This window comes from Agrilus planipennis, unplaced genomic scaffold (genome assembly GCF_000699045.2).
Source record: "Agrilus planipennis isolate EAB-ADULT unplaced genomic scaffold, Apla_2.0 scaffold45, whole genome shotgun sequence".
In the NCBI taxonomy this organism is placed as follows: domain Eukaryota; kingdom Metazoa; phylum Arthropoda; class Insecta; order Coleoptera; family Buprestidae; genus Agrilus; species Agrilus planipennis.
This window is the reverse complement of record NW_020438890.1, coordinates 1,615,956-1,638,129: the sequence shown is the minus strand read 5'-3', so window position 1 is coordinate 1,638,129 and position 22,174 is coordinate 1,615,956. Positions and strand designations below refer to the sequence as shown.

Here is a 22,174-nt window from a genome sequence, read left to right as displayed (position 1 = left end):
ATCGACTGGAAAACTTAAGAACGCTTTGCTGTGAATTTGTATTGTCATAGACTGACAGATTTTAACCGTGGATTCCCATTATTGTTTTAAATATCGCTACTTCCACTTTTTTTTTATTAACCGATTGTTTATATTGAACTAAAGCGGTTTTCTTAAAATTGAAGTTTTAAATGATTATTATCCATTTTCAATTGTATGTGTTGCTGTCTTTTGCCTAATCGTAAGTGTAAAAAAAAAATACAACGTGTAATTATACAACACGCTACTGAAGTGAAACTTCTTCAAACACACAAACATACGTGGATAGGGGTTAAGGAATTGGTTTAATGATATTATTTGTACACTATGAATTTAAATTTTACACTATACATAGCGGAGCTGCCTGTAACGAACGTTGCATTGAAGTGCGCTCACGGCTCAAGCGATCCCCACTACGAACTCGACTACGTGGCCGAGTAGAAGGGGGACATCCGTTGCATGATTTCGTTACATAGCAATCCGCATGAAACGAAGTTACCCTACCGTGCGTAAAGAAGTTTCACTTCAAAATCGAACCCGGACCGGTGCGATGCAACGGAAGCGGATGCGGAAGTGTAATGATTTTAGAGGACTCTTTAATGGAGTGGTTGTGCGCTCTTTTCGCGAATATTTTGTTACAAATGTCGCATTTACCACTTGCATCGTTAATATCAACAAAATAATCCCAAATGGAAGTTCTTCTTGGCTTCAAAATTGTACTTTTAAATTAAAATTTAGGTACACCACTGAGCAAACACTATACAAAATAAATAAACGCTGCAACTGTATTGGTATTTGCGAAATTAAATTTTTAGGAGAACTGGCTAAGGGGGAGTTAAGAGTCCTGGACGTTTTCAAATAAGAGTAAGGAACTAATAAGAGAATACAATTTGGAAAATATCAACATACGAAATACTAGGAAATAGATTTAGGCCCTAAACTATAATAAAGTTATTTGCACAAGGACAATATTATTAAAATTTATAAAAATATAAAATGTTAAAGAGAGGTCGCAGAAAGATGGCGCAGATGCCTGCACAACATGCAGCTTTGCAACGCGCAATTCCATTTAAATAGTTTTTTTGAAAACGGCCAAGTTCATCCGACAAATAAAAGTAATAAATATTTACGACATATTTTATTGTGTCGATATACATTGATTTTCAAAAAGATGAGAAATAACATTTTGTTAAATTCCGATAAGCTTCCGTTATAAAAATGCGGATGTAAAAATATATGCGGAACTTCCGTAATTGCGGAATTCGATGAATCTTTTCAATTTTTTTGAATTTTGTACGCATATAAACAAGTGATATCATTAATGTGAGACGCTCGCGAAATTCTCACCTGCAAGAACTCCAACTGCACATGTATTCATGACTTCCGAAATTTTTAATTTAATGTATGGTACCTACAATATATATATCTTCGACCTAAGCAAGCATTACTTCCGAAGTGGATACTATTATATGTATTTAGATTGCAAATTAAATTAGATGAAAATACAGTTGCTCGTCCAAAATCTTCAGGTAGAATTTACCGAAAAAAAGTGCGTCGTAGGTATACAATAAGATCTGTCCACCCCAAGGATAACTTCTCTAAAAGTTAGATTATGGTTGGGAAGGTTGCCCTGACTAAATTTTAAGTCAAGTCAAAGGTGAAAAAATAAAAACTTAGGAATTCAATAAAATCTGTGTCAATTTCGTTCTTTAAATTTAAGTAAATCAGTTGAGCTTTAATTTTCAAATGGATTTTGTTTTAATCCCACGATATACATATACGGACAAACAGGAGGATCTTTTACGAAAAAAATTAACGAACATGTAAACAAGTACTACTGAACTCCTTATTTCTGAACAGGTCATACAAAATAAACACAACTTTAATATCTATAAGAAATAATGTAAAAGTTATACGTATTAAGAAAAAGGATAAGAACCTCTATATTTTAGAGGCAAAAATACACAAAAATTTTTTTATTAAAACAAGTGTATTAAATAAAATGAAAAAATCTACACAATTTCTCTTATGACAAGGGCATTTACAAAATCACCGGTTTGGAATAAAAAAGTGCAGATGGTATTTTTATGTCCTTGAAGGACGGTCCTTCAGTGTAAAAAGGATGCTGTAAATACCCTCCAACTGCTGAATGAAAATCCCATCATAATAATATGAATTGACCTAATGTTTTCTGAGTTAGATGATGAGACGAAGTATTTCACAGATTTTGATGTATCTACTCATTCGTTACTCATCATCATTATCATAAGATCGTCAGTCCTAAGACTGATTGAACACGTACCTTCACGTTTTCTTATCCTGAGCTAATCTTCGCATTTTCCTAATACTAAAATATTCCATATCCTTAACTATTTGTGAACAGTAATCTAATCTAAGTCTACCTCTACTCCTCTTAACTCCTGTCTCTGCCTCTAATATGTTTCTTAACTAGCCTTTCATGCCTGATAAGATGTCTTACCAACCTATCTCGCCTACTAATTATTGATATCAATACCTCCTCATTACTCTATCATTTACCTGCATAACCACATTTTGAACGCTTTTCTATTCCGCCGTGCCACCATTCACTTTTTGCACCAGTACAGAGCCGTATTTCAAACATACAGTTCTAATAATCTTTTTCGAATTTATGAATTACCCGTTCGCAGGTATAGAATTTTTTACTGTGAAACGACAATTGTATGTAAATTTTTATTATAAAACAAAAAATATTCTTAATTAATATTACTGTGATTCATAAATATTTATGCTTTCAATTGTTTTATTGGCAATTTGTCGGTATCTTTATTGATGTCTTCTTCAGATATTTCTGCCCCAATAGCACACATTTCTTACAAAATCGAGTACTTTATACCGAACTGCCTACAACCACAATTTCATAGTAAAAAATGAGTACAGCATGGAAAATTAAAAAACAACACGTTTGCGATAAAACAGGGTGAAATACGACAAAAAGTAGGCAAATTTCAGCATCTCGGTGAATTTTCATCATACAAAAAAAAAATAAAAAAAGGTGTTTTTTCCAAAGGTTATCTCTGAACATTTGTGTAGAAAAAACGTTACAGCGATTTATTTGAAATTTACTACTTCGTTTTTTAATTATGGTTTGATACTAAAAATCATAAAAAGAAAATTAAATGATGTATTTCCATAGAAAATGCAATTTTCTAAAAAAGTACCCATAGAAATCTCTAAAATTACTTCACTTTTGAGCTATTTGAAGATAACCGACAGAGGTGCCTTTTTCAAGATTACTCGAAAACACACCGCTTAAAAAAGGGACACTTCGTGGTTTTATCATTTTTAAAGATCAAACTACCATATTCAGTCATTAAATACCCTTGCCGTAATTGTTCCATACCAAAATCTCTATTCAGTAGCCTATACATGCATCAAAATGAAAAAATCAACTTGTATGATGATCCATTGATAAAACAGGAGTAATTATTCGTGGGAAGGGCATCTGACATCCCCATAGCACATTAACTTTAATGCATTCTTAGTAGAGCATGAATAAAAGAGAATGGTACTATTCTTTCTGCATTTCAAATAGTTTCCGCAAATACTAAAATGATCGTAGTTTCTCACAGAACGATAATTGCATAAATTGTATACCCACACATAGCGAGGACTCGGCGTTAGCCTTTCACTATGCTGCTGCAATTTTACTGCTAACAAGTGTAATAATTTGGAGTTTCAAAGGAGATATTTTAGCCGCGAAGACTGATTGTTGAAAGTGAAACGAGGTTTTTAGGCAAAATAGTCAGCACCTATATGTATATGAACCCTGACATATATTATCCTACATGTTTGAAATGTTCAAGAAAGTAACTCACTATTTACTTTAAACCATGCTTATAGTTCGGCCGCCAGTCATCGTATTGTACATTATTATAACAAGAACTCAAATTTGGCATCATTATTTTTTTTGATTGAAATAGTTAGTTATTGAATTATCTTTTTATTTAATTTTTATATTATTATTACTACGGAATACTATAGGAATTGATAATATCAGCGAACACAAGCTCTAATAATATCTGTGTTCGTTGATAATATAGTTGTAGTACTTAGTTAGAATGTTAGGACAATGATGCAAGCAAGGAAATTGGAGACTTCGTAAGTTCAGGTGAATATATTAGAATTAGATGTAGTAGGCATTAGTGACGTACGCTGACCAGAAGCTGGAGACTTCTGCAGTAGAGACCGGTAGAAAGTAATTCAGGAATAGGAATTGTAATGCGTAGGAAAGTAGGACAGAGTGCACAAAGTTACTTATAAAAAAGCGACAGGATAGTTATAGTTAAATTAAACTCGAAGCCGGTAAAAACGGCAGATTTATATGCCTACATCATCTAACAATTATGAAGACGTAGAAGCGGTTTATGTAGATTTAGAAAACGTGTTAAGTTCTACTTCTACTTCTTCTACAACTATAAGATTTTCCATCTTATAGTTGTAGAAGACTTCAACGCAGTAATAGGTGAAGGTAAAGTGGGTGCAATAGCAGGTTCTTTTAGATTAGGCAATAGAAATGATAGGGAATATGGACTGATAAAATTTTGCGATAAACATAACATAAACGTCGCGAATACTTATTCAAGCATCACATTAGGAGGCTCTACACGTGAAAGATGGCAGGTGATTTAGTGAGATATTAATTAGATTACATACTTGTCAGGGAAAGATTTAAAAATCAAGTGAAGTAGTACTTATGAAGACTAACCTTAAATTGAAAATTCTAAAAAAGAGGGAAGGTAGGAGACGTCTTGACCTAAAAGCTAGAATGGAACAAAACGTGCGATAGGCTGGGTACACGGACAGACGAACTACTAAAGGAGGCGGAAGAAACGAATGACAGGGACATAGAGACAAAATGGAACTACATTAAAACATGTTTAAAGTCAACAGCTACAGATATATTAAGTTTTTAACAAAACGAATGTAGCAAACCCTGGATAACAAACGAGATTGTAGGACTAATAGAAGAAAGGCGGAAATACAAAAAAAGGATAGGCGAAGAGGGACAAAAAAAGATATAAGGCGATAAAGTGGGAAATAATTAGAGAATGTATGAATGATGTAAAGAAGTAGTAGAAAAAGTTTGAAGTAGAAGTAGGTTTCACAGCTCCAAGGAATTGCAGATATGAGCATTTGATATTAATTTCAAATTGATACTTTTGCTCGTTTCTGGAAGAAGGACATGATAAGCAGACAGACAGACGGACAACAAAATGATCCTATAATGGGTTTCTTTTTCTTTTGAGGAACGAAACCTTAAAAAGGGCAGTAGTTGTCCTTCAGTAGAGGTGTGTTACTTGCAAAAGCATTTTTCCCTCCCGATACTGCATTTCCTGCGCTATTGTTTGTCGAATATTTTTACCGGCATTTTGCATTACATATTCCTACAATTTGCCGCCAAACTTTAGAATACTGTGTTTTATTTGGGATAACCTATTGGAGGCCCTGGGAACGTGGGCACATACGGATAGTGGGAGTCCCTATGACTTTGACAGAAGACTATTTTGTTAAAACAGCTAAAAGAAGTAGATAAGCAAAATTTTAAATTAATTGAAGATTTTTTTTGTTTCTTTACAATCACACCAAATGAATAGGTAATTGTAATATAATTTGGAACAGTAACTTCTTTAGCATTCATAGCTTAGTGCTTAATGTCTTTGCTCACATCATATTCTATGGATATTTGGGACACACTGGTCAATTTCTCTTGCAGTGTTGTACGAGGGTGGATTGATAAGTTTCCGGCCTGACCAAGAAAAACAAGGTTTTTAAAAATTTTTTTTTTTTATTTCTCAACATAATCTCCTCCAAGGCTGATACATTTCTCATAGCGGTGTTCCAGTCTATTAATGCCATCTCTATAGACTGATTCGTCAAGCTCCTCAAAATAACCATTTACAGCTTCGATTACTTCTTCATTGTCCGCAAATCTCTTACCGCCAAGCCATTTTTTGAGATTAGGGAACAGAAAATAGTCACTCGGGGCTAGGTCTGGAGAGTAAGGAGGGTGCGGCATCAATTCAAACTTTAGATCGTTGATTTTAGCCGTCGCAACGATTGACGTGTGCGCTGGTGCGTTATCGTGATGAAACAAGATTTTTTTCTTCGCCAGATGAGGTCGTTTAATTTTCACCTCGTGGCTCAAACGTTGCAATAAGTCTGCGTAGTATTGACCAGTGATAGTATTACCCTTTGCAAGGTAATCAATGTATATAATACCTCTTGCATCCCAAAAAACAGTAGCCATAACCTTGTTCGCCGAAAAAATTGTTTTTGCCTTCTTTGGAGTTGGTTCCCCTGGTCCAATCCACTGTTTAGACTGTTCTTTGGTTTCAGGAGTGTAGTGGTGGACCCACGTTTCGTCAACGGTTACGAATCGACGCAAAAATTCGCTTGGATTACGCTTATACAATGACAAATTTGCGGTAGAAATGTTTTTTCGAATCAATTTTTGGTCGACTGTTAGCAAACGCGGCACCCATCTTGCACAGAGCTTTTCCATATGCAAATGTTGGTGCAAAATATGTTGCACACGTTCATATGACATCTTACAGGTCTCAGCTATCTCACGCACTTTCAATCTGCGGTCTCCCAGCACTATTTGATGAATTTTTTCGATCATATCTGGAGTTGTGACCTCAACGGGGCGTCCTGAGCGAGGCCCATCAGAGGTGCTCACACGACCCTTTTTAAACTCGGAAACCCACTGCTTAACGGTTGAATATGACGGGGAGGATGTCCCCAGTGTTGAGTCCATCTCTTTTTTAATTTCCTTCGGCGTTAACCCCTTCAAATAAAAGTATTTGATGACAGCACGATTTTCCTGCTTTTCCATTTTTACGAAAACCACAGAGGCGTCTTGTTCAGCGTGCTGTCAAACCTACACTAGCAAGGAGATCGGGCTGAAACTATAGCTACAAGCTATCCAAGGATGGTACTATAGAATGTCACCTCAAGGTAGGCCTAGTGGCGTCATCTCTTGGTTAGGCCGGAAACTTATCAATCCACCCTCGTACTTCTTAATTCATCTTTTATTCTTTTCAATTTGGAAAGAGAGCGCTCGCCAAAGCCGTTATTAGTTATCATCATGCTTAAAAAGATTCTTAATAGACTTTCTACATTTAGAAATCTATTTCCAATTTTATTTTGTAATTATTGGTTGATTTCCTCAAAATAAGTATATTTATCGATAATAAAAATTGGTTTTCGGTTGGTGGATAGATTTGGCAGAAACTACTGGGCCCCCCATCGATCGCGGGTCCCTGGACACTTGCCCAGAATATCCTATAGAAAAGTGTCTGCATAGATTCAGTTGTCTAGTTTTATTCGTTGAACGGTGTAAAAATACTATTACTAATAATTTCATCATCATCATCAGTCTTCGGTCTAATTTTCGCATTTCCCTAAAACTAGAACATCCGACATCCTTAACTATTTGTGAGCAGTAATCTAATCTAGGTCTATCTCTATTCCTCTTATATGTCTCTCACTAGCCCTTCATGTCTGAGAAGGTGACCTACCGACCTTTCTCGCCTCACTTTCATAAAGTCCTCATTGCTCCATACATACGCCTTTAACGATTTTTGTTTTTTTTTTTTCATACCAATAATATAATAAATGAAAATTTTCAAACTAAATAAATAAAATAAAAAAAACATTACGCCGAGAATACCAGCCATTACGGAGAACATGAAAAATATAGACAAAATGAGGTATATAAAATGTACAATTTATAATTTTATTACATTAGATCTAGAGCAACTAGTCAATACGTTTATCTTACGAAATGCACGGGCGTGGCGGAGTTTTTGATATTGTGATTGTTATGTAATATAATAACAGATTCATCAATATTATTTTGTTTTCTTATCCTTTTTTATCCCCACTCCTCTGGATTACGTAATGTCAGCTAGTCACCCGCGCCTAACATGAACTGCAGGGTCTGTCTGTGCCTTATGACACTATATTAGGGCATATTCATACATGCTTCTGGATAGGCGAACTAAATAAGAAATGTTTATAATCTCCTTTGTTTGCGAGTCAACCACCGTCCACTAAGTGAGGATGTATCAGATGTTTTTCATTATTTCTGGGGTGGTCTTCAGCTAGAACGTTACCGAATGTCTCTCTGGGTGTCAGTTACAATACACTAAAATGACCTGGACCGGAGGGAAGAGTCGAGACCATTCTGGAATGCTCGAGAACCATCATCTATAAGTGATGTGGATGACTTCTGACACTTTATTAGAGTATTTTATACATGTTTTGTCTTAATTTTTCTAAGGACCGCCTATAAGGATTCAGATTTGTCCAGTTTTGGAGTGGGTTGAAGGTCGACCACAGCTACTAGAATGTTATTTAATATTTCTTGCGTGGCCCTCAACTAAAATATTCTCGAGTATGTAGAATTATGGTCAAGTAAAATACTCTAGAGTCTAGAGTGAACTGAACCGGAAAAATCGAGTTTGAAATGTTCAAAGACTATTACGTTTAAGCGATACAGAGCTGAGTTCTGACACTAAATTAAGCCACTTCGATCAAAGTGTACTAAAAAAATGAATAGAATGTTTTGTAATGTTCGAGAGTTTTCAAATCTGGTGTGTGTTTGGATTTACTGATCGACCATACCAAATATCGGTAGAATAGGTGACAATGGGAACCCAACGAAACGGTTTATCATTAACTATTTATTTCTTTTAAATAGATGACCACTTTACTTATATATGCATTGCTTTAACTACAAGTATTTGTACTGTAGCAAGCACGAGTGTGTTTGTGTGCGATAGGGCGTACGTGTGCGTGGACGGCTTATCGATTCGCCGACGAGCCGCGGGCGCCTTTTTTCATGTGCGCCGTCTTTGTAAATGTGTATGTCGTACCTGCGTTCTGGGAAAACAGTTAAACAGTTCAAAGAAAAATTAAACGATCCGGATGTTTCTAGAGGGTTCCAGAAAGGAAAGAAAAGAGTATTTAAAGGAAGAGACGATCGCCTAGATAAGTAGAAATAAATTGACCGTTGCAGAAGTGAATACAGAAATAAATTAACAGTGATAGCAGTGAAATAAATAGCGCAGTGAATAGTGATATATTAATAATTAGTGTAAATAAACAGTTTTTATTACCAGTCTTAGAAGTTAATTTTGTTAAACCCACGAACATTACAGTACGTAAGATATTTAACTATCTGATAAGAAATATTTAGGTTTTGCGGTATGGAAAAAATGCTACTGAAAGTATTTGTTTCGTAAAAATTTAATGCTTTTTATATTCATTTTACAAAAAGAGAGCAACGATTTCGTCAAGAATAACTACAAAAGATTTTCTTTTAACCATAGAATTATAAAGCACAAATTAGCAGTGGGAAATAATTAGATAGTGTAGGACAGCTAAGGAACAGTGGATTGATATCAGGTGTAAAGAAGTAGAAAAAAAGTTTGAAGTACAAGTAGGATTCACAGCTCCAAGGAGGTAAAACGGATGAGGCTTTCGTTGACTGAGAAGTTTGATTATTTCACAGCTCCAAAGGATTACAAATATGAGCGTTTGATATTCATTTCATATTTATACTTTTGCTCATTTCTGAGAAAAGAATCTTGATATGCAGACAGAGATGGACAGCAAAGTGATCCCATAAGGGTTCTTTTTTCATTTTGAAGAACGGAACCTTGAAAAGGGCAGTAGTTGTCCGTAAGTAAAGATGTTACTCGCAGAAGCATTTTGCCCTCCCAATACTACTTTTCCCTGCCGCCAAACTTTAGAATATTATGTTTTATTTGGAATGCATACCAAAACTAAACGGCTGTGTCATGAGTTCAGGACCGTCTTTAACCTATTGGAGGCCTTAGGAACGTGAGCACATACGGATAGTGGAGTCCCTCTGACTTTAACATAAGACTATTTTGTTAAAACAACTCTAAGGAGATTGCAAATTACCAGGAAATAATAGTAGATGGCTGTATATTACCCATATGCAGTTTGTTTGTTCTAAAAGTTATTTTAATATCGTAATTAAATATTCGGTTAGAAAGTTTGCCTTTGTTATTAGCTAGTAATACGAGTAGTACTACATGTTACGCATATTAAAAAGTTGTAGTATAAGTAATAAAATAGTGAAAACTAACCAAATGATAGTATTAATCGTTCATTAACCTTAATATAACATCATTTATAATAGCTAAATTTAATTTGTGAAATTTACACAAATATTAAAAGATAACCCACATTGCAGATTTAATACATAGACAAGTACATTATGTTTCCGCATATCTGTCTGCAAAAGTTTTCTTACTTTTGATACTGCTAACAATGTTGCATCATCACTTCGACTTTTGTATAGTCTGCTGAGATGCCACGTCGTTATTGTCTCACTCTGGCTATTAAAGCTGACCCTTTTTTGAGTATTATGATCATTTTTACCACCCAATAAGTTTGGTTGAGTTTTGTAATAGTAAGAGTTTTTGTGCAATTATTTGTTTGCGTATTTCGTACTTTATCTTGTGAATTTCCATTTCCTTTTTTCCACAGTGTTGCTTTTTTTTATAAAATTTTCGTCTTATATTCCCTCATTCGTTAAGAAATTATTATTATTATCATCTTGTTGAAGCATATGTAATCCTAAAATGTAGTACTGTACAACAGATGGTGTTTACAGCATCATTTGTCGTATTTTCTAAAACGCGCTGTTAAGGCAGCAGGTAAAAGTTGGTCTGTGTTCTGTCGGAGCTGCCTGCGACGCGCTGATGAGATCCAAAAAGATCGAAATCGCGATCCGCATCTGGCAGTTTCGACAGAATACAGACCACTTCGAATTATTTTATTCGATTATGGTAACGTGTTTACCACGTTGAGGTAAGCTACTCCGGGATTCGTTTCAGCAAGTAGATATCCATATATTTAAATGGACCTTGTTGAAGCATACGTAATCCTAACATGTAGCACTGTACTACAGATGGCGTTTACAGCGCCATTTGTCGTATTTTCTTTTGGCAGGTACTGTATGAAAAAGTATGTTTAATGAACAAGAGTCGAGAGTATCATGAGCTTTTTTCTCCCTACCTGCGACATTCGAAGGGGCACATCGCTACAGAAAGTAAATGAAGTATATGATATATACTCTGAAGGAAGAATTATTAATCAATTAACGTAAAAAAATTGATTAATTATTTATTGTTCATATTAGAACTGAATTTTTTTATGGATTACATTAGATGATTTATATTTTTAATAATTGTAAGGTCAATTGCTTAATATTAGTAAATCCAATTTTAATTTAATTGGGCAATGCTTTCTTATACTTTTTGGATTTAAACAACTATTACTTATTATAATCTGATGCATCTTTGGTTTCAATGTCCTTCATTATTATAGTCGAAACATATTACAAGTCAAAACCATTTCAAACTGCGAAAATCATCAATAGTAGTTTTACCTATTTTGTAATATGTCGGAGTATATAAGCAGTGACAGTTCAAGCGCAAAATCCCGTGTATTATCTTATGAAGGTTCATTTTCGTCCTTTTTCTGCCGTTTTGCCCCCTCCACTCTTACTCTAACGTCACGGTCGTCTGCCATCGTTGACAGCTGTCATCGTCGGCCATCTTTGACAGCGGTCATCGTATCTTTTTGACAGCTGTCATGGTCAGTCAGGTCTTTTCCCCTCTCCTTTTGCGGGTGCTCCGTTCCTGAGGCCTCTTCATCTATTGCTTCCTGATCTTAAGGTGCTGCTCTGCTGCTTACGATAATAGCTGTCAAAGATGGGTTACGACCGTGACGTTAGAGTAGGAGTGGAGGGGGTAGAAAAAGGACGAAAATGAACCTTCACAAGAAAATACATGGGATTTTACGCTAGAACTGTCATTGCCTATCTACTTATCTTTATTTATATAGAAATCACTAGTAAGTCTTTCCGACTACTTATCTACTGCAAGTACTTTTGTGACAAATAATAAAATAAACTATTTGAAAAATAAGAAACCATTTTTTGTATTGTATTGGCTCAAATTAAAAATGGAAACCTACTTATAGATAATTTTTCTGGCAATTTTAACTTTTTATTTTTTGAACTTTAAATTAGACAAAACCACCTTTGACTGAGAATGTCGGTGAAAACCACTATTGACACAATCAGTCAAAACTATTTTCGTTTAAAGACGTCGGTCAAAGCCGCCTTTGCCTGTTTTTTGCAGTTTTGACCAGTTATAAAGTTTTGAATTTAATATGCAATATAATGGGCAAGGTTGATCCTAACAGAGTAAACTCTCCGATACTTGTTGATTATTTTCACAATAATAACAGTTTAGCACAATTCAGTTCTTTCTAAAAGCACACTCACGAAACACCATACACACACTAAAAATGATCAGATCTTAGCTGACCTTACTGACTCCAAGCGTTTGTTTACAAAATTTATGCCCGCAGGTACTATTTCCTGCCTTATCCATTACACTTCGTCTTCGACTGCTCTTAACTTAATGTGTCTAGTGTCGCCGTTATGGCAGCGGGCCAATGAATTAGTCTAAGAAATAAACTAACTTCTATGATGCAGACATACTTCTTACATAAAAGATTATCTTTGTTTTCAGAATCCTGTGTGGGCTTTAAGTGTTCAAAAGGAAAAGTTTGCGTAATGCGAAAGGGCCAGCCCAAGTGCATATGTTCTCCAAAGTGCAACAAAATTAAACCTCGCGTTCAGGGACCCGTGTGTGGATCCGATGGGCGAACCTACAATTCCATGTGTAAGCTTAAAAAGCAAGCTTGCCGAAAGAAGTCTTCATCCCTTACTGTTGCCTATCATGGTGTGTGTCAAAGTAAGTTTATTATACTTCGTAATCTACAAGAGAGACTCATCCCACACCACCACACGTAATTTTTTCCCACCTCAACGCTAAACTGAGTCATATTTGTAGTGGATGAAACACGTGTCAATAAAATTACTTGTGGTAATTGGGACTGTGTCTCTTTTAGTTTATTTTCTTGTCATAATCTCTTTTTTTATTCTTCATTATACATATTTCATATGTTTTGGTATGCAAGAGAAGAGAAGGAAGTGAAAGAATCAATATAAAGTTAGCTCATAGTTGAGTCACCTTTAACAAAAGAAATCACTTCTATGCCCGCGGACGATTGATTTAGAAATTAGAAGGTGTATGTATGCAACACTGCACTGTACGGGTGCGAAACGAAGACGGTGCGCGAGACACAAGAGAAATGCTTAGAAGCTTTCGAAATATGATGTTTTAGGCGAATGATAATGATACCGTGGATAGAGAAGGTTAGAATGAGAGTGTATTAAAAAGAGTAGGAGAAATGAGGACGCTATGAAAGTCAATGAGAAGTAGGCCAGATAGGTTTGTAGGGTAGCGATGCAACGGTAGTGTCATAGCGAAAACAGAAGTAAGTACTAAATTTTTGCGGATGCGGAAACGGAAGCGCAAGCGGACGCGGAAGCGGAAGTGCAATGACTTTAGGTGACTCTTTAATGTAGTGGTCGTGCTCCCTTTTCGCGAATATTTTGTTACAGGTGTCGCATTTAGCACTTGCATCGTTAATATCAACAAAATAATCCCAAATGGAACTTCTTGGCTTCAAAATTATACTTTTAACTTAAAATTTACAGCACTGAGCAAACACTATACAAAATAAATAAACGCTACAACTGTATTAGTATTTTCGAAATGAAATTATTAGGAGAACTGGCTAAGGGGGAGCTGAAAGTCTTATTCGTTTTTAGATAAAACTAAGAGAATAAAATTTGGAAAACATCAAGATACTAAATACTAGGAAATAGATTTAGGCCCTAAAAAATAATAAAGTTATTTTCACAAGGACAATATTATTAAAATTTATGTTTAAATGTTAAAAAGAGGTCGTTGAAAGCTAGAGCAGGTACCTGCAATTCCATTTAAATTTTGTTTTGAAAATAGATGAGAAACAAAATTTTGTTAAGTTCTTATAAGCTTCTGTTATAAAAATGCGGAACCAGATGCAGAAGCGGATGTAAAAATATATGCGGAACTTCCGTAATTGCGGAAACAGAGGTCTGTTGCAACACTATTGTAAGGTATTTTATCAGTCATGAAGGTCTAGTTAGGAACCCATTAAAAGCATAAACAGGTGTTAAAGGGAGTAAAGATAGAGTACATAAGATTACCGTTCACAAATAGATAAAATGTAGGATGTTCTAAGTTTTAGAGATATGCGAAGATTAGTTCAGGATAGCAAAAGTGGTGGGTCTCCAACCAGTGTTAGGATTCGTAACGCTATGATGATTTCGTGTTTAAAATTTCGTAACATATACCAATTAAATAAAAATGTAAACTTACTTATAACTGCTTTTCAATTTTCATTTACGAGTATTCCACTTTTAAAACATTATGTAGAATTCAAAGCAAAAACTATTTATACCACAAACAACACCTTTTGAAAGGCCTTCTTGTCATGAATAAATGTGTCTATTATATTCGTTCGATTTCTTTCCCAATGGCTAAGGGCAAAATTTGTCCCAATAGTTATAAAAATATCCTGATATGAACTCAAAGGTCATATTGAAATGTACCTCTACTGAGTTTTTAGTTATGAGGGTGTAGTTTTATATCTTTTATATCATAAATGTCTATGTATGTTTAATTGCTTCTATGAAATTTGAATTGAATTTTTTAGCGAATTTTGAGGTTTGGAAACCATAAGTTAGCCAAGTTTTAAAATATGTTTTTTGTTCTATTTGTTTCGGTTTTTTCAAATGGTAGTCCCAGAATAAAGACTTAACCTGCAATACGCTGAAAAACCGCCCCTTTTTGAGTCCTAAAATGAACTATATTTGTCACTTAAATCCTAAAAACAAATTTAGAACCCTTTAACAACTTGATAATAACGAAAAAAGCTTATTGTTATACACGTAAGTACTCTATCTTAAATCATTATATTCAATCACCCATAAGTCATCCCAAACATATAAAAAGCGTCGTATTGATTGTCAGATCGTGATATTACAATGATATAAAAATTTTTAATTTAAACATAGGTAAAAATTTCTAATACCATTACAAACGTGTTTTAAAAACGTTGATTTTACAATTCTATTTAAGAAAGTCAAAAATAATTTCATTGTAACAAAAAAAAAGAAAAGTAATATTTCATCAAATTACCTAGGTGATTTATTACCAATGGAATTCTTATCTATAATTGGTATTTGTGCAAAACGTTAAGAATAAAACCCACAGTTATATTCTAAAGTACCCACCTATGTCTTTTATTGCTATTTATAATGTGTCATACATTTAGTTATCTTTTTTCCTAGTACCTAATGGTTCTGCAATTGAGTGTATGAAGGTAGACGTTGCTATTAAAAATTTACCTTTTATGTTTCCTCTACAAACAACAAATGCGGATATAATTAACTACTTCGATGTCTGTTATAAATTAACGGCTGTACAAAAAGCAGTTGGTTAGACGTATAAAATATGTTCAGATCGTGGTTAGCTAAAAGGAAGTTAAAATGTTTTAACCTAGGTTTTTTTCTGAAGGAAATGGATAAAAAGGTAATAGGTACTTTAAATCATGATTCGCTTAAAGGACAAATGAAAGGAGACTGAAGACATAAATTCAAAAGCAAAAATTAACGAATGCCAGTTTAATTAGTCATTAGTTGGAAGGATAAATAGTAACAGAATACACTTGATGTGTTATTGTTTTTATGTTATTTATTAGTTCATATTTTCATATTTAATTACTACTACAATAGAACCTCTATAACTCGAACATCAAGGGAGATCCCAAAAAGTTCCAGTTATAGAATTTTCGACTTATGGAAGATTTTGATTTAGGCGGATTGTAATTCCACTTATAGAGGTTTAGATTTGGTGTACTCATAAACTATAGACGTAAAACGTTTCAAATTATCGAGTTGTAAAGGTTGTAAAATAAAACATTGCTATGTTCAAGACTTAATTTTTCGAGTTATAGAGGGAAAGTATATACCAAAATGAACTCACAGACTCACTGATTATTTTGACTAATAGAAGGTTGGGATTTCGAGTAATGGAGGTTTTAGGGCTTGAAGGGAAGAGAACAAAACATTTTTTTGAGTTATAGAGGTTTTCGACTTATCGAGGTTCGACTTAAAGCGGTTTTACTATATAATGTATATACATTAAATTAAAAAATGCAGACTTTATCATTAACATAATTAATTTACACTAATTGAAACAATAATTCAAGGATGAATAATAAAAAATTTAATGTTATGTATTGGCCTACCTTGTTATGCACCTAAACCGTTTACATTATTATTAGGGTTAGTAAAGACTGTCACCTGCTTCATCACCTTAACTCACTTCTGATTGATCGACTCGCTTTCCCTGATTGTTACTATTCTCGGTATTTGTAATGAATATTGCTATTGATCTACTATCCGATTGGCGTTAGATTACACTATTGAAGAATATCAGAATCACTTCCTTTCTTTTCTTTTATATAAGGTTTGCAATAGAATGGATGTTTTCCTTTCTCCTTTATTATTTCCTTTTAACATCTGTGTGTATTTCCAGTAATTTAACATTCTTCTGTTGTGTTTAATCGCTTCCTCTTTCTTCGTTGACTTTTGCTTGTCTTTCAAGATTCTGTATGTACTTGCTTGTTTGTTCTATTTCGATCATCCTGCCCGACCGGTTGTTATAAATTATTATTATTTGTTGTTATTAATCTTATCTTCAATTCTTCGACTACCTCCTCCAATTAAGAAGTCTAATTCTAATTCGTCATCTGGTTGATTGCATATTTCCCTATGTTATTACATATTTTCTAACATTCGAACCTCTCCTCCAAATCATTAAGTTAAACAAAATGTAAAATACCAATTTTTATTTTTAATTATTAAATAACTTTTCTAAATATTCATTTCTATTTATACATGGACAAGTTTTAAACCTATTTTCTGGTTTGAAAATACTAAACCAATGGCTTCCACCGTAGTCGAGTTAAATTAAATTGCTGATGACAAAATCCTGGTTACATAATACTATTCACTTACAGTTATTATTATATTTTTTGTTCCTTATGCCTCCTAATATGCTCTTATTACATATAATAATTATAAAGATGAGACAGATCTTTCAAAAAATTTTTTTTATGTAGTGTTAAATGTTATGTACTATTGTTCTTTATGAATATTGTCAAACCACTATGCTCGACTTTTTTCTACACAAACACTGCATTTAATTGCAAACAATAGAACAATTTCATTAATAGATAACAAAATAAGAAATCATTTTATTTTGCAAACAGTTTTGATAACAATACCTTAATACTTTTCTTCATTCTCTGAACGTTGTAACAGATATTTCTCGTCATCATCATCATCATCATCATCGTCATAAGGCCGTTAGTCCTAAGAGTGGTTGGATACGCACCTCCACTCCTTCCTATCTTGAGATAATCTTCGAATTTCCTTAAAACTAGAACATCCCACATCCTTAACTATTTGCAAACAGTAATCTAATCTAGGCCTACCTCTACTCCTCTTAACTTCTATTTCTGCCTCTAATATGTCTCTGACTAAACCTTCATGCCTGAGAGATGTCCTACCAACCTATCTCGCCTATTTTTTATTGACTTCCATAGAGTCCTTTCTCCTTCTATTATTTCTAATACATCTTTTTTTTTCCCCCCGCGCCCACTGTCTATGTTTCGCACCCGTACAGCGCCCCGCTCCAAACATACTCCTTTAACAATATTTTTCAAATTTCTACATTAATAGTTTGCGAGTATAGAAATGACTTCTTTTAATTAAAGGCGACTCGACCCTGCGCTATCCTCTGCTTTATATGCCTAGTACTCCCTCCGTCCTGGCTTATCTAACTTCCTAGATACCTAAAATCAGCCACTTCTTCTAATCTTTCGTTTCCTATCTTATTCGTTCTTTCCCTACTTTTTCTTCTGTAGCTCATCCCTACATTTTTTATTATATGTAACATCTTGTCCCATTTAACATTGTCAAAAGCTTTTTCTAAATCTACAAGTCGTATATACTCTATTGTTACTCGTAAAGCTAGAATTGCCTCCCGCGTTCCTCTATTTCTTCTAAACCCAAATTGATCTTCCCCAAAATCTTTTTCTAAATTCAGAAATCCTATGTACCCACCCTTTCCTTTTTCTATCGCTTTCTCTATTGTTACTCGTAAAGCTAGAATTGCCTCCCGCGTTCCTCTATTTCTTCTAAACCCAAATTGATCTTCCCCTAATAGTTTTTCCGCTATTTCTAATTAATTAATATTCAAACTGGATTATTTGTGTCTTTTTACTAATGATATTCACAATTTAGGTTCCTGTGATAAAATTAAATGTTCGGCTGGTAAGCAGTGTTTAATGGATCAGAATCTAGTTCCACATTGTGTGCGTTGCAGTCATAAGTGTCAAAACTTTATCCCTCATCGACAAGTATGCGGCACAGATGGCGTTACCTATCCTAGTTCATGTCACCTCCGTCAAGAGACGTGTAGAACGGGTAAAGCGGTACCCGTTGCCTACAAGGGCCCTTGCAAAGGTATGTTTTACCTTACACTTGGGATATCTAAAAGTGGATTCGGTAAAGAACAACTTCTCCACTTATAGATATTCCAAAATATTTTTATTGTTAAGATTTAGTAGGTATTACTTTTGTTATTCATTTTTATTATGTTGTATAAGATGTGTTCCGAAATACAGCCCAGCATACTGGCCAGTGCTGTCATGAATCGACGACATATTGTTGATTGTCAAATTGATGCCATATTGAGAATAGTGTTTGTACTCGTTTACAGAAATTTTGCTTCAAATGTTATTAAAGTTTCTTACAATAAAAAATTCCTCAAAGTCTGATGCACACAAGCCCATTTGGCACACTACTACGTCACACTTGTCTCACCAGTACAATATGCTGGCACGCCAGTACAATATGGCGTCTATTCATGACGTCATCAGCAGTGGCCAATGTGGTAGGTTATATTTCGGACTACATCCCCTATGTTTAATATTTGAATAGCTTATACAGCGGCTTAGGGCTATTATTCTATTACTTTGCAAGAGGAAATAACAACATTCAACTCTTCGTATTCGTTATGCGATTGAAGATTAAATTAGATTAACTTAGATTAAATTATAAATTGTTAGCTGCTACTACGAATTATTAATGGTTATTATCCTCCTGCTTGCAGAGTAAATAAAGGGGCAGAAGTTCAAAAAGCTAACCTAAAATCCTCAACGGAAAACTTCCATTTACTTTCAGTTGTAGAATCGGGTGATTTCCGCTTTATATCAATAACTTTTAAATAATTAAAGTATTGTCTGTCAAATAATGTTAATTGAGCCAAGTACTAGCCGCACCTTATACACTGGCATAGATAATGAGGGTTAGAAGCTTCAAACCCCCCTCTCTCCTTCCATGCTTACGATTGTGAGAAGTGTAGAAACAACAAATAAAATGTTTCAGAATTGATTGCATCTTTTTAAGTGAATGAAAACAACCAACTTTTCAAAATCATCAGATCCTATTTCATTTTAATGTCTGGAAAAAAAAGCAGAATTCAGACAACTGCTGCTGCCAACATGCTTGAAATGATCAACATGAGCCAGTGTTATGCATCATATATAATTTGTATTTAAAAGAAAAATAAATAACCATTTTATTTTACATAATTGAGTTTTCCAAAAGTTTTTACATTAACTTCCGCAAATTATGACTACATCACTGCACATGTGCCTAACGATTTCAGAATTGTAAAATGAATTAAGATTTCTTTTATTTCAGCAAATGCAAATTGCAACACAATTCGATGTAAAAGCCAACAGTATTGTCTAATGGATCCTTTAACAGGATCTCCACGTTGTGTACATTGTTCACAAAGGTGTCCTGACTTTCGACACGTACCTGGACCAATTTGCGGTAACAACAACAAAACCTACCATTCCTGGTGTCATATGATACAGGATTCATGCGCGAAAGGATTTGTAATAGAAACCAAATATTCAGGCAAATGTGTAAGTAATTTTTACTTTAATAAATTCCATTATATGGCTTTCAATATTATAATCAAATTCAATAACAATTTCTCTTTTTTGGTGCTCTCCCTTTAACAAAACGGTTACCATTTAATCTTACAAATACTATATCTTTTTAAAGTGAAATACATAGTTCGAAAATTATTAAATAAACATAAACCCATACAAAAAGGACAAACAACTAAGCATCACACCATAACTCGTCGGCTATTTTAAAATATTTTTCGAAAACGTTTTAGAAATGTGAAATGATGTAAATGTTTTGAGAAAACATGTTTAAGTCGTTATTTCAAAAATGTTATCTTCTTCTAAAAAATTCGTAGTCGAAAATCAAATGAAAAAAAGAAATAATAAGTTAATTGAGAAAGTTGTAGGTGTTTAAAAGATCTATCTATCCATTTATTTTGCTATCGATCAGTCCATTTTTCGAAGTATATCGAAAAACCCGTCGAACCCGACTTTTTTGTTTTCACTTTAGTTTTTTCAATTTAACGTTTTTTAATTTACTAGTGGCTGTAAATGTAGCCCTTGGCAAGCCAAAAAAGTACCTTTGTTAGAAATGAAAAAATATAAAAAAAATCGAGATATTGATTTTTCGAAAAAAGGTGCTCTCGAAAATTGACTCTATCTCGAGGGAGATCCGAAGGAAACCATTTTGGGCTTATTTGTTGTACTTTCACGGTAAAAAAATAGCAAGGATTTTATTAGTTTAAAATGTCCAAAGATGAATTTGAAAAATTTTGAACTTTGAAAATTTAATCGTAATTATTTTTTTATAAACACTTACCAAACAAATATAATTATTGTATTCATATTTTTCTCGCCGAGCTACCCCAGATTAAGTACAAAAGGATTTTTGTACGTGGTCAAGAAGTCGAGATATTGTAAATTTTATAGGCTCGCACAAAATTCTGAACTAACGTATTCAGTTTTCATTTTGGTCGCATGAGGTACCTTCTTCTTTTTTGCTCGAGCCACGCTCGTATGCTTCACTTTGATTTTTATTTATTAATGCTAAGGGTCGATGTAACGATCTTTAATATTTTGAGTTTTATTCAAAGAAAACTATGGTAGTCTGTATTTAGGAAACTTACCGTAACTTTTTTTATTTTGACACTACAATGAGCAATCAATTGGATATTCAGAACCAATTGAGCTTGATTATGAATTATCAAAATCTTGGATAATTTAAGGACAATATAACTTGCCAGCATTTTTTTCTTTTAGGTAAATTCAACGAGTCTCTGAAAGCACTCCTCTGCTCCGAAACTAAGCCAAAGATTTGTACATCACGTCACAATATGTAAATAATGAGTTAAATATAATTTAGAGGTAAAAATCTGTCAGTTTAGTTATGAATATCATTAATGTTATAATACTTTGTTAATGCAAAAGTAATTGCGTGCAGACTATTGACTGACTTAATCGGTAAGCAAAACAAATACTCTTAAATTAGTAAAATTTTTAACCATTGTCAGGACGTGTACTGTGTGCTCTCATTGAAGTACTTGGTAGTTAAATGGTATTCATATTGGTTCAAATTGCACACATACATACATACATACATATTATACCTATCGACTGTATTGTTTACCTGATACTAATATTTAGATGCATTACAATAACGGTTACGGTGCTTATTATACATACACGATATACACGTACTTGTCAGATTTGTTTTTAATAATCGAGTAAAACAAATACTGTCTTTTATAAACTATCACTAGCTTTTAATTAAATATAACAGCAGTAGAACAAAACAGTTATGGTACCAACTACTGTTAAATGAAAAAGCTCACTGACTTATTCCTTATCGATACTTAAGCTGCAACAAATACTTACTTCGAAAGTTGGATGAAAATTTTTTGCATCCAACTGTTTTTTTGTTTCTATGTTATTTATTTTTAGGGCAACTTGTTGGTGTTCATCCAGTATTTGATCGATTTTTATTATAATTGTACAATTATGTGTAGAAAAGCGTTGTGTTAACAGTTTCTCTTTAAAATATTTAAAGTACGAATAATTTCCAATGTTGTTGAGATTTTATAAATTGAACTTTAATTGTTTAGACTGATTATTTATT

At 33.8% G+C, this 22,174-nt stretch overlaps 1 protein-coding gene across 1 annotated transcript in view; it reads left to right on the top strand.

Moving 5' to 3' along the window:
• The window catches only part of LOC108735338 (follistatin), a 30,773-nt gene extending 8,599 nt beyond the window's left edge, over window positions 1–22,174 (top strand). The window contains exons 2-5 of the mRNA XM_018467264.2: window positions 12,642–12,866; window positions 18,377–18,598; window positions 19,841–20,070; window positions 21,319–22,174. Coding sequence (XP_018322766.1) covers window positions 12,642–12,866; window positions 18,377–18,598; window positions 19,841–20,070; window positions 21,319–21,339 — 698 coding nt within the window. The 3' untranslated portion in view covers window positions 21,340–22,174. The remainder of the gene's footprint in view (window positions 1–12,641; window positions 12,867–18,376; window positions 18,599–19,840; window positions 20,071–21,318) is intronic.